The following is a 14,508-nucleotide window of genomic DNA, read 5'->3' as shown; positions in this document are numbered from 1 at the left end:
GCCCTTCTTTGCACCCTTTCGATGTCCTCTGTCAATCCCACCTGGTAAGAATCCCACACTGCAATATTCTAACAGAGGATGAATGAGTGCAGTGTAAGCTGTATCTTTAGTGGACTTATTGCATCTTCTAAGTGTCCTGCCAATGAAACACAACCTTTGGATCACCTTCTCCACAATATTATCTATGTGGTCTTTCCAACTGAAGTCGTTCGTAATTTTTACACCCAGGTACTTAGTTGAATTGACAGCCTTGAGAATTGTACTATTTATCGAGTAATCAAATTCCAACGGATTTCTTTTGGAACTCATGTGGATCACCTCACACTTTTGGTTATTTAGCGTCAACTGCCACCTGCCACACTATACAACAATCTTTTCTAAATCGCTTTGCAACTGATACTGGTCTTCGGATGACCTTACTAGACAGTAAATTACAGCGTCATCCGCGAACAACCTAAGAGAACTGCTCTGATTGTCACCGGGTCATTTATATAGATCAGGAACAGCAGAGGTCCCAGGACGCTTTCCTGGGGAACACCTGATATCACTTCAGTTTCACTCGATGATTTGCCCTCTATTACTACGAACTGTGACCTTCCTGACAAGAAATCACGAATCTAGTCGTACAACTGAGATGATACTCCATAGGCCCGCAGCTTGATTAGAAGTCGCTTGTGAGGAATGGTGTCAAAACCTTTCCGGAAATCCAGAAATATGTAATCAACTTGAGATCCCCTGTCGATAGCGGCCATTACTTCGTGCAAATAAAGAGCTAGCTGCGTTGCACAAGAACGATGTTTTCTGAAACCATGCCGATTACATATCAATAGATCATTCCCTTCGAGGTGATTCATAATGTTTGAATACAGTATATGCTCCAAAACTCTACTGCAAACCGACATCAATGATATAGGTCTGTAGTTCGAAGGATTACTCCTACTACCCTTCTTAAACACTGGTGTGACCTGCACAATTTTCCAATCTGCAGGTACAGATCTATTGGTGAGCGAGCAGTTGTATATGATTGCTAAGTAGGGAGCTATAGTATCAGCGTAATCTGAAAGGAACCTAATCGGTGTACAATTTGGACCTGAAGACTTGCCCATATCAAGCGATTTGAGTTGCTTCGCAACCCCTAAGGTATCTACTTCTAAGAAACTCACGCTAGCAGCTGTTCGTGTTTCAAATTCTGGAATATTCCATTTGTCTTCCCTGGTGAAGGAATTTCGGAAAAACTGCGTTCAATAACTCCGCTTTAGCGGCACAGTCATCGGTAACAGTACCATCGGCACTGCACAGTGAAGGTATTGACTGCGTCTTGCCGCTTGTGTACTTTACATACGACCAGAATTTCTTCGGATTTTCTACCAAATTTTGAGACAATGTTTCATTGTGGAACCTATTAAAGGCATCTCGCATTGAAGTCGGTGCCAAATTTCACGCGTCTGTGTCAGATTTAGTATTAATGAGGAGCAGGAATGGATAGTAAATGGAAAGATAAGAGATACAAGTAAGAAAGATATCTGTAGCAAAAGACTAGCATAAATCATTCAGTTAAATTACAAATAATATTATAAAGTCTTACACTTTGTTATGAAGAAGACTGAAGTCATTCAATGTAAACATAAATTTATAAAACAGAAGAATACAATGAGAAGTAATATGGTACAAGTGTTATTCAGAATGTAAGTTCAAGTGGATGGTAAACATAAAACATCAAGAAGTGAAACTTCTTTTTCTCTATATTTATAGACAGTGGTGGCTCCTGTGTAAGAGCACGAGTGCATGTGAACACCCTAACTTTCGACAGCTTGCAGATTTATTGGTTATTTTTCTTTGAAAGTTGTTAAATGTAACACAGATGCGGCAATCTAAAGGATACAGCACTTCAATCTACCGCGCTGCTGCTTCTCCAGACTCCGTGACACTTGGCAATAGGGTTGTGAGCATACCTTCAGTTGATAAGGTCATGAGCACACCTTCAGTTGTGCACGTTCTAAGGAGCTTTTGTCCATGCTAACTCACGTAACATAATTGTCTTATCGGCCAAATACATATGGATTAGATAAACAAGGTGCACAGTTTGTGACGTGCACAGCTAGGTCTTACCACTCAACAAGTTTACATCAGTGCCACGAAGCAGTAGCACACTGCAGCAGACTTTTATCCCCCTTCATTTGGCATAAATTCTGCTAGATCATAGCACACTCCTCAGATATGCTAGTTCACACTATATACTGTAGTAAAATTAGATTGGACGTATGTTAAAGACATGATGACAGTAAACCTATTCTGCAGGATTCTGAATGAGAGACAATATATTGAGTTTTGCGTTTTATCATACAGTAATACATTTGAGGCACGGAGAATCATAAAGGCCTAAGGACACCAGTGTCGATTATGAGGCTGTGGCATTTATTCATGCTTCTGAAATCAGATCACAGTAGTGTCTTTTGAGTTATGTCCAGTAGATGTTTAACATCATCACCTAGTCACTGCCTCTTGCTCAGGAGAGGCCCATGAAGAAAGTCCACAAAGAAAACAATAAATACTAAGAACTTTTATCAGAATAGACTGAATGTTTGATTGTAATGGCTACTGAATGTTTCGTGGTGTGATGCGCAATACCCACATCATCATCCCTAGGGGCAATATCAGTGGAAGAATGTCAACACTGTGACCAAACCTTTGATTTTGTGCTCATCTGTCAGCTGCCTTGGCATCTATTTGCACACATTTTGTAAAAAGCAAGCTGCTAGGCGAAAATTTTATGCAGCAGTGAGATAATGTAGGTATTATCATATGAGGGAAAACAACATGTGATCAAATGGGGCCTCTGATATGCTTGTCATTGCTTCTTACTAACAAATGAAACAGGAACCTACTGTCCGATCATGTACATTGGTTTGTCTGCATGCACTACCATGCAGGGTCCAGTATCTTCAGCTGAGCAAGCAGAACACCATCACTCCCAAGTTGTGCCAGGTTACTGGGTAAAACTCTCAGTAGCCATGAGGATGCTTGTGTGGCCCCACAGTTCACCTAATGCCAAGTACATTGAACAAATTTAGGGTGCAGTTAAGTGATTTGTGCAAACCTTGAACCCAACTCTGACCATTTTCTATGAGTTGTTTGACCATGGTCTGAAATGGTCCCGCAACACAGAATGCTAAAAAAGGTTATGAACTCCAGTTCAAATGAGAAAAAGCTAAGCATGCAAACAGTGCCAGGCAAATAGTTTAAAAAGAAAATTATTAAATACAAATTTTGTGTGACTGCTTAACTAAAGTCTACAGGTCCTTAAATCCAAGCTAAATGTTCAGAATTTTATTAAACTCAACACATGAAAACTCTTAACATTTGAAAGCAGATGGAATGAATAAATGAATAAATTCCTAATTTTAATAATGATTAATCCGTTATTTTAACAAGCCTTCCAAAATTCCTTAACAAAAAGGGCTGTTATGGTTTTTTACTAATGTGACAAGGAGCCTTCTGCTACATATATATAAAATATTAATTTTTTGTGACTGTTCTAGAAGATGTTCTCAGCTATAATAAAACAACATTATTTTTATTTTTAACAGCAAATAAATATTTCTTAGTTGCATAAAAAATTCCCTTTAAGCAATTTATCAGGTAAGAGACAATTAAATATTGCAATGTGCCTTACCAAGTCCTTTGTTGCAGTAGACTGTTTGCTTTCCTTTTCTGAGTTGTGATGTCATGAATAGCACAGTTCCTTTAACTAAGACTGCTGAACCAAGCACTACCACCGTAGTGAAAATAGTAGCTAATACTTTCACTAACTTAGTAAGAGTCACTAGGGCACGTTTGTCACTAACAGAACCACTGCTCTCTCGTATAGGAGGATCCCGGAAGACATCCCATGGTTTTCTCTCCTGCTGTGTCCTCTGGCTGCAACACAAAAGATTATTATTATTAAATCAATATTATAACTTAGTTTGTAGATTCTAATCATGAGTTAGGTATTTACAAGTTACATAGCTTACAAATTTTGTCTATGAGTCACTCCTCTTGCCAATTACCATCTGTTAAAAGTGAACTTGTGATAAATAATTTATTACATGAGCTAAGAAAATTGTATTCTAAAAAAGGGTAGCAGGCCGAGGTAAGAATGAGGCAGAGCTGTTCAATGTCAACAAATAACATTTCAAACAATGGGAAGTACAGGTTGAAATATCGACAATTAGGAAAAGGATAGATTGCTATTCACGATAAATAAGACATACTGAGTTGCAGACAGGTACAATGAAAAGACTGTTACATGTTAAGCTTTTGGCAAAAGTTTTCATCAGAAACAAAAAATCCAATGCATTCACACAAACAGGTACATCTTATATACACAACCACTATTTTTGACTGCTCAGGCCAGTCCACTGGGCCAGTCTGGGCTAAGCAGCCAGAGATGGTGACCATGTACTTGTGAGGTGTCTTGCTTGTGTGAATGTGCACTTTTTTTTTCTTTCTTAATATATAACAGTTTTTTCATTATGCCTGTCTGCAACTCAACGTGTCAACTAACATTTCAGATACACAAAAGGATTACCGGATTGGATGAGTCACTGTATTGGAAATTTTTATAATTTATACAAAATGCAATGAGATTTAAAATAGATGCTTTAAATTCCATGTAATATATGACTTGTTTTACAACACTGTAAATGTAAAATAGAATTTCAAATGACATGGAAACTAGACCTTACACAATTTATATTTGCATAACTGACAAGTGTCATGAGAGTTGCTGCCACTTTCTCATAAATAGGCCAATTCCTCATTTACAGCATTTTCTAAAGTATATTCTTAAAACAAACTTTGATAATCTAAAGTAAATCCATATCGTTTCTCTAAAATTTAGCAGTGGAGTTGTTAATCCATCATTTCAAGATTTCAATCTTTTGTTCATATTAGGACATAACAAAAAAGAAAAACAAAGCATTTGAGTGTCTTAAACTGAACGCAGTGTGCTGCCATATTCATGTCATTTTCAATCCTAGTCTTGTGAAGATATGGTAAGCATAAAACTTTTTTTACAGTATCATATTTTTACAACAGACCTGTTTAAAAATGAGTGCAATGACTGGTTTGTAAATGTTAGCTGTTTGGGATTCATGTTCTAAACAATTTTTCACTATTTTGAGTGACTTCTTTTTATTTGACCAGCGAAGTCCCATCAGTTCAAATTTGCTTGTGGCTGCAACTGTTTCAGATATACCCAGTGCGTATTTTGCTTACTGTCTGTATGAATTGCTGTTCCATGGCTTCATCATGTTTGTCTTCCAACAGGTGTGAACAACAAACATTTATTGTTTTACAATTTGCAATCCATTCAAGTATACACAATATGTCCACAAAACTGTATGAGTACCCTACTCTAATACAGAACACACTATCAGCCAAACAGTACAATGAACTGAGATCTTCAGACTGAACTCTGGCGGCAGATACGTTGGCTACGCATTTTGTTTTCTTAAAGAAAACATACACGTGTCACCTTGCTCTCTACAGTGTACTATTAGCTCCTTCTCTTCCGGCAGATTCCAAAACCATAACCTTTGTACTAAGGAAATACTTTTATGCAATAGCAGGCACAGAACCAATCCCTTTATTTTTAATTTCCTATTTTTGAGAGAACTGATAACTGTACTCTAGCAATGTGTCCTTGTAAGAATATATTACCCCTATAATACCTTTGGAGAAAAGAGAACCACTTGTATGAATATCAAGAGCTCTGATGGAAGCCCAGTTCTAAGCAAAGAAGGGAAAGCAGAAAGGTGGAAGGAGTATATAGAGGGTCTATACAAGGGCAATGTACTTGAGGACAATATTATGGAAATGGAGGAGGATGTAGATGAAGATGAAATGGGAGATACGATAGTGCGTGAAGAGTTTGACAGAGCACTGAAAGACCTGAGTCGAAACAAGGCCCCGGGAGTAGACAACATTTCATTAGAACTACTGACAGCCTTGGGAGAGCCAGTCCTGACAAAACTCTACCATCTGGTGAGCAAGATGTATGAGACAGGCGAAATACCCTCAGACTTCAAGAAGAATAAAATATTTCCCATCCCAAAGAAAGCAGGTGCTGACAGATGCGAAAATTACTGAACAATCAGTTTAATAAGTCACAGATGCATTACAGACAAATGGAAAAACTGGTAGAAGCGGACCTCAGGGAAGATCAGTTTGGATTCCGTAGAAATGTTGGAACACGGGAGGCAATACTGACCCTATGACTTATCTTAGAAGCTAGATTAAGGAATGGCAAACCTACATTTCTAGCCTTTGTAGACTTAGAGAAAGCTTTTGATAGCGTTGACTGGAATGCTCTCTTTCAAATTCTGAAGGTGACAGGGGTAAAATACAGGGAGCGAAAGGCTATTTACAATTTGTACAGAAACCAGATGGCAGTTATAAGAGTCAAGGGGCATGAAAGGGAAGCAGTGGTTGGGAAGGGAGTGAGACAGGGTTGTAGCCTATCCCCGATGTTATTCAATCTGTATATTGAGCAGGCAGTGAAGGCAACAAAAGAAAAATTTGGAGTAGGTATTAAAATCCATGGAGAAGAAATAAAAACCTTGAGGTTCGCCGATGATATTGTAATTCTGTCAGAGACAGCAAAGGACTTGGAAGAGCAGTTGAACGGAGTGGATAGTGTCATGAAAGGAGGATATAAGATGAACATCAACAAAAGCAAAATGAGGATAATGGAATGTAGTCGAATTAAGTCAGGTGATACTGAGGGATTTAGATTAGGAAATGAGACACTTAAAGTAGTAAAGGAGTTTTGCTATTTGGGGAGCAAAATAACTGATGATCGCCAAAGTAGAGAGGATATCAAATGTAGACTGGCAATGGCAAGGAAAGTGTTTCTGAAGAAGAGAAATTTGTTAACATCGAGTATAGATTTAAGTGTCAGGAAGTCGTTTCTGAAAGTATTTGTATGGAGTGTAGCCATGTATGGAAGTGAAACATGGACGATAAATAGTTTGGACAAGAAGAGAATAGAAGCTTTCGAAATGTGGTGCTACAGAAGAATGCTGAAGATTAGATGGGTAGATCATATAACTAATGAGGAGGTATTGAATAGGATTGGGGAGAAGAGAAGTTTGTGGCACAACTTGATTAGAAGAAGGGATCGGTTGATAGGACATATCCTGAGGCATCAAGGGATCACCAATTTAGTATTGGAGGACAGTGTGGAGGGTAAAAATCGTAGAGGGAGACCAAGGGATGAATACACTAAACATATTCAGAAGGATGTAGGTTGCAGTAGGTACTGTATGCTGGACTAAAAACTGTGCTATCAGTATAATATGACTGTTAAGCTATTGTCAACAGAGAGCTATAAAATGTAACTCAGACGACCAAAGTTCCTGTTCCGTCCATCTTATATTTCTTCATTTTCTGATGCTGTGTATTGAGCAAAATAATGAGTATACAGTATTACTGAGATCTTTGTACAACAAAGATACGTTGATGACGCCTTCCTGATATGGCCTTATGGTGAAGATACATTACAGCATTTCATCGATCATATGAATAGTGTCCATCCCAACATTAAATTTACTGTCAAGATGGAGAAGCATGGCAAGCTACCATTCTTGGATGTTTTGGTTGAGCGGAAGGCAGGAGGCCAGCTTGGTCATTCAGTGTACTGGAAACCAACACACACTGATTGGTACTTGAACGCCAATAGTTTCCACCACCCTGTACACAAGAAAGCTGTCCTGAACACATTGGTTCATAGAGCCACGTTTATCTCTGACAATGACCACCTACAGTCTGAACTGCAGAACTTAAAATGTGTTTTTGGGGAAAATGGATACAGCAAAAAGAGACATCGCAAACGCTTTCAAGGGCCGCCGACGGAAGAGACCTGGTGAATCAGCAGAAGAGGTCAAACGGACTGTATTCCTGCCATACTGTAGAGCAACTAGCAGTAAGTTAAGACGTCTGCTGCAGAAACATGGTCTAAGACCAGTGTTCCACCCCGCCTCCAAGATACGAGATATGTTGCACCCTGTTAAAGACGACATTGCTCTTCGAGTGTCCGGTGTGTATGGTATACGCTGTGAATGTGGCAGCATGTATATTGGACAAACAATTCGCACAGTTGTGGAGCGTTGTACTGAGCACAAGCGCCATATAAAACAAAGGGAGCTTGACAAGTCGGCCATAGTGGAGCATTGCCTAGAAAATGGACAAAAATACAGTTCAAAAATACAAAAGTGTTGGCTCATGCATCTACATATTGGGACTCAGTCATAAAGGAAGCAGCCGAGATTCGTTTAAACAACAATTTCAACAGAGACCAGGGATACACACTCAGCAGGGCATGGTGACGGGCATTGGACATCGAAAGAAAGCAGAGACAGATGCACAACGCAGTTTCAAACGTGGTGCCTGCCCCTGGCGCCACTTGACGTCACCAGTGCTGCCACGGGCAATAGCTCCGCTAGCTGCTCGGGTCGACTTATGCGCGCGTACCACATTGGATCGATCTGATTGGCTGCTGATGATGTCATCATGCCTGTATAAACGAGAAACCGTAGCAGCCCCGGCAGTCAGTGAACTCCTGATGATGATGGCGGAGATGGCCATTGAAAGCTTGAGGATTTTTATTCGAATTGGCGCCACTGGAAAACCGAGAATGTTTTATTCATGTGCCCAAATATTTTAAAACATTAATCAGACTGTGCTTCATGTAGGTTCAATATTCAGACTATAGTTTTCAATGTGGAAATCCCAATAATGAATTTATTTTCGCTAGAAACCATGTTAATTAAAAGTAACTGATAACTGAATTATGACTACAGTGTATAATACTAGATATGAACTGAGCTAACAGTAAGATTTAGAAATATTGACATTACTCATTAGAATGGACAGCATCCAGTCTTTACAGTGCCATATTTCAATTTTCCTCATGCTGATTAACTTACCAGTTGGTTAATATTAAAGTCTGTACACATCGAACATTTTCACTACAAATTTAATCATTGTACTTGTTGAATACCACCTTCTACTTCTACACTCATGTATCCCTAATTTTCCTGGATCGAATGACACTTGTCACTACTTGATCAAGTCATTTATTAAGAATCTGCATAAGTTATCATGAATGACTCTAAATCTAAATTTGGCTGACACAATTGTAATTATTGAATTCACAGCATAGACATACCAAATAGTTCTGTCATTTTTTTACTATATTAACCAACCTTTCTTATGTAACCTGAATAATTGTGAAAACATATAACCCAGTCCAATCAGTGAAACATAGCAGTTTTTTAAATCACTGTGTAGTTTCCAAATCACTACAATGTTCATCTGCCAGGCCAAGGCCAACTCCACCCAAAATTGGCAGTCTGTGCACCACTTGTAACATGCTAACGTCTCTGTGTCACTCACACTAGTAAAAGGTCTGGAATTGGAAAACTTGGTGGCAACATCATGTAGCAAGTTCGTACAGTAAAGTATGCACCTAGATGTAACTCTAGGAAATATTTTTCTGCAAGTCCACGTTACACCTCGGTAGCAGATGGTTCACAAGGTAGAGGTGCGGTCCAGCAGTTGCAAGAAGTGTTGGTAAGTGAGTTCCAGGTCACCTACATTGTGAAGCCTAGTACAGGGTCGGTACAGGTGACTGATAGCATAGGGGAGTTATGTAGGAATGTTACCAAAGAGTATCAGGTAGTGATTGTGGGTGATGCAGGGAATAGTCATTGCAGGGGTGGAGAATATAGTATAGGTGGTGACCTGGTAGAGATAGCTACTCAAACTGGTGGCACTAATGTGCACTTCATGCAACTGTTTCAGCGTGATGATCGGCTTTGTCTTAATGCTGCTGTTAGTCGTGTTAACATGGGGCTGGAGAAGACACAGATGGTGGAGGGCATGGCTCACATTGCAGTGGTGCCAGTTGAGTCCATCAATAGATCAAGTTTCACTAGGCATGGCCTGCTCCTCAATTGGTAAGGGAAGGGGACGCTGGCAAAGCTTATAGGTGACAGAGTAGTGGGTGGTGGTGGGATCCCTCATGGAAAAAAATCCTGTAGTAGTTGGTGTTAGAGCTACACCTTTTTTAGACTGAAATCAACTGATAGGTATACCCGCTTAAAGGAAGGGTTGGGTTGGGTTGTTTGGGGAAGGAGACAAAACAGTGAGGTCATTGGTCTCATCAGATTAGGGAAGGATGGGGAAGGAAGTCAGCTGTGCCCTTTCAAAGGAACCATTGCAGCGTTTGCCTGGAGCAATTTAGGGAAGTCACGGAAAACCTAAATCAGGATGGCCGGATGCGTGATTGAACTGTCGTCCTCCCGAGTGTGAGTCCAGTGTGCTAACCATTGCTCCACCTCGCTCGGTCTTAAAGGAAGTCCCTCTAACAAAGGAATCACCTTCAGAGGAGGTCAGGTATCCAAGTAAAGAAGGAATTAGCATATTTCACCAAAATATAAGAGGTTTTAGAGATAAAATTAGTGAATTCCTTATAGATGTTGAATCTGACATTATTGGTATTTAGGAGCACCACTTAAATAATTTTAAAATTCAGAGGCCTCCTTTACCAGGATATAGATTAGCTGGTTGTTTTTCAAGGAGTTCTTTGGGGAGTGGGGGAGTGGCTATGTACATAAAAAATAGTATTCCATTTGAGTCCGTAGACATATCACAGCACTGCACTGAGCAGGTATTTGAATGTTGTGCAGGGGCAGTTGAAGTTAGTGAAATTAAACTCCTAGTTGTTGTTGGTTATCGATCTCAAACTCTGACTTCATAGCATTTTTACTAAAGCTAGAGAGGCTTTTTGGTTCACTTTATACGAAGTACCAAAAATTAGTTATATGTAGTGACTTCAACATTAATTTTTTATGGGATTGTGCAAGAATAAGGATGTTGGAAGATCTCCTAAACTAATATGATCTGATGCAGACTGTGTTTTTTCCAACCAGGGTGCAGGGGAACAGTAGAACAGCCACAAACAGTATTTTTATTTGTTCTTCATTACCAGATGGGCATTCTGTTAGTAAAAGGGTGAATGGCCTTTCAGACCATGGAGCATAAATTTTAAGACTAAAAAACTTTTACACTGAAACAAATGTTATTATATAATTACAAACTATGTAGAAGTTAATCCAATGGAAATAGAGAGTGTTTTAAACATTGTTAAGGAACAAGAGTGGTAGGATATTTATAGTGCCAATAACACAGATGCCAAATATAATGCTTTCCTTAACACATTTATAATGCTCCATTAGAATGTTCTACACAGGGTACTAGCAGTAAAAGGTAGCCTGGGTGGCTGACTTGTGAGATAAGGATATCATGTAGAACAAAGTGTGAATTACATCAAAATGTTAGAAGTAGTCACATTCAAGCTATAGCATCCCACTACAAACAGTACTGTAAGGAGCTTAAAAGTGTTATTAGAAAGGCAAAGAGTATGTGGTATGCGAATAGAATAGCTAATTCACAGGAAAAAATTAAAACCTTATGGCCAGTTGTGAAGTAAATGTTTGGTCAGCAGCACAAGGTCGACAATATAAAGTCTGTTCGTAGTAAAAATATTTCTGTTACTGATAAGTCAGATATATGTGCAGTATTTAATGATCATTTTCTGAGCATTGCTTGTGAATTAAATAAAAACTTAGTTTCTACAGGGAATCATATAACTCTCTTGGAAAATGACCGAGATTGATGTCCGAAATACTCCTCTGTGATACTGACAAGGGGGATATTCAGTCAATAATTAAATCACTGAATTCTAAGCACTCTCATGGATATGATGAAGTGCCTAGCAGAATATTAAAGCACTGTGCTGCACATGTTAGCCCTGTACTTAGCCATATTTGTGATTTTTCCTTTAATAATGGTCTGTTTCCTGAACGATTAATGTACTCAGAAGTAAAAACTCTTTAAAAAAGGGAGAAAGGAATAATGCAGACAATTTTATACCTATTTCTATGCCACCAGTGTTTGCTAAAGTTATTAAAAAGGCGGTGTGTGCAAGGATATTTTCTCTGTGAGGTACTGGATGGATTAAAAAAAAGGTTTTGAACACTAGACATATTTTTTGATTTAACTAAAGCGTTTGTGTTGATTACAAAATATTGCTCCAGAAGTTGGACGGTTATGGAATATGGGAAGTAACTCACAATTGGTTCAGCTGTTACTTTAACAACAAACAGCAAAATGTCGTTATTCACAGTGTTGAGAATGGCTTTGATGTGGGGTCTGAGTGGGGCACAGTCAAATGGAGAATGCCCCAGGGATCAGTGCTGGGACCACTCCTCTTCATTATTTATATAAATGATATGCCCTCTAGTATTACAGGTAATTATAAAATATTCCTGCTTGCTGATGACACTTGGTTGCTAGAAAGGATGTTGTGTGCAACATTGGCTCTGTTTCAAATAGTGTGGTTCATGATATAAGTTCATGGCTTGTAGAAAATAAACTAAAGCTAAATCACAGAAAGACTCAGTTTTTACATTTTCTAACACACAATTCAACAAAACCCGACAATTTAATTTCACAGAATGGCCATATGATTACAGAAACTGAACAGTTCAAATTTCTAGGTGTTCAGATGGATAGTAAACTGTCATGGAAAGCCCATGTTCAGGATTTCAAAGACTTAATGCTACCATTTTTACTATTTGAACAGTATCTGAAGTAGGTGATCATTAGACATGAAAAGTAGTCTACTTTGCTTATTTTTATTCGCTTATGCCACATGGTATTATATTTTGGGGTAATTCTTCCCATTCCCAAAGGCTATTTTTGGCTCAGAAATGGGCAATAAGTGATGTAAGTACACAAACCTCTTGTCGACTCCTGTCCACTAGTCAAGGTATTCTGACATTGGCCTTTCGATATATGTATTCTTTACTGTCATCTCTTGTTAACGATGTCAGCTTATTCCCAAGAACTAGCAGCTTTCCCTCAGTTAACACTGGACAGAAATCCAATCTGCATTTGGATCACATTTTCTTGACTCTTATGCAGAAAGGTGTGCAGTATACTGCAGCATCCATTTTCAACAAGCCACCACAAGAAGTAAAATATCTTAGCAGTAATCCAAGCACTTTCAAATCAAAACTGAAGAGTTTCCTCATGGTTCACTCCTATTCTGTCAAGGATTTCCTTGAAAACTTTAGCTGATTCCTATTGTTGACTGTGTTTACTTAAATTTATGGCTTGTATTTTTTTGGGTTCATAAACAAATGGTTCAAATGGCTCTGAGCACTATGGGACTTAACATCTTAGGTCATCAGTCCCCTAGACTTAGAACTACTTAAACCTAAGGACATCACACACATCCATGCCCGAGGCAGGATTCGAACCTGCGACCGTAGCGGTCGCGAGGTTCCAGACCGAAGCGCCTTTAACCGCGTGGCCACACCGGCCGGCCTGGTTCATAAACATCTTATTGTTTTGTTATTACCCTTATGTTGTAATTTCATGTACTGACACATTCTAAGACTTTGGAGATTTGCTTGTCAATTTGGTCCTAGTGAATTAGATGTCTAAAATAAAATAAATAAAAAATGGCTGTCCCCAGTATTTGCAAGCTGGTCTCTGGGTGAGTTACTTAACATCCCGAACTCAACTAGTGATTGGTATTAACTTTTATGAGCACTTCCTATGAGTCAATGTGAGAATAATTTGGGATCCAATTGTGTACTGTGTAGTATGAACCATCATTTGCACTGAGGTGACAAAAGTCATAAAATAGTGATAAGCACATGTACAGTTGGTGGTAGTATTGTATACACAAGGTATAAAAGGACAGCACATTGGTGGAACTGTCATTTACACTCAGGTGATTCATATCAAAAGGTTTCTGACATGATTAGGGCTGCACAATGGGAATTAACAGACTTTGAATGCAGAACGGCAGTTGGAGCTAGACACATGGGGCATTTCACTTCAGAAATCATTACAGAATTCAATTGTCTGTGGTCCGTAGTCATAAGAGTGTGCAGAGAATATAAATTTCAGGTATTACCTCTCACAACAAGCAATGCAGTGGCCAATTGCCTACACTTAACAACCAACAGCAGCAGCATTTGCATGGAGTTGTAAATGCTAACAGACAAGCACCACTGTATGAAATAACCACAGAAATCAATGTAGAGATACAACGAATGTTTCCATTATGACAGTGCAACAAAATCTGGCATTGTTGGGCTATGTCAGCAGGCGACCAACAAGAGTGCCTTTGTTAACAGCACGGCATCACCTGCAGTTGTTTTCCTGGGCTCGTGACCATACCAGTTGGACCGTAGACAACTGGAGAAACTGTGGCCTGGTCAGATGAGCCACGATTTCTGTTGGTATAAGCTCACAGCAAGGCTCACGTGTGATACAGACTTCATGAAGCACTGGACCCAAGTTGTCAACAAGGCACTGTGAAAGCTGGTGGTGACTCCACAATGGTGTCTGTTGTACTTATATAGAACAGACAGGGTTCTCTAGTCC

General features: G+C 39.1%; 1 protein-coding gene across 1 annotated transcript in view; it reads right to left on the bottom strand.

Moving 5' to 3' along the window:
• The window catches only part of LOC124799209 (chitin synthase chs-2-like), a 234,151-nt gene that overhangs the window by 186,422 nt on the left and 33,221 nt on the right, over nucleotides 1-14,508 (bottom strand). The window contains exon 2 of the mRNA XM_047262745.1: nucleotides 3,674-3,918. Within this exon, the coding sequence (XP_047118701.1) occupies nucleotides 3,674-3,918 (245 nt within the window). The remainder of the gene's footprint in view (nucleotides 1-3,673; nucleotides 3,919-14,508) is intronic.

Source organism: Schistocerca piceifrons, chromosome 5 (assembly GCF_021461385.2).
Source record: "Schistocerca piceifrons isolate TAMUIC-IGC-003096 chromosome 5, iqSchPice1.1, whole genome shotgun sequence".
Taxonomy (NCBI): Eukaryota; Metazoa; Arthropoda; class Insecta; order Orthoptera; family Acrididae; genus Schistocerca; species Schistocerca piceifrons.
Note: the sequence above shows the minus strand (reverse complement) of the source record. Positions and strands in the feature narration are given on the sequence as shown.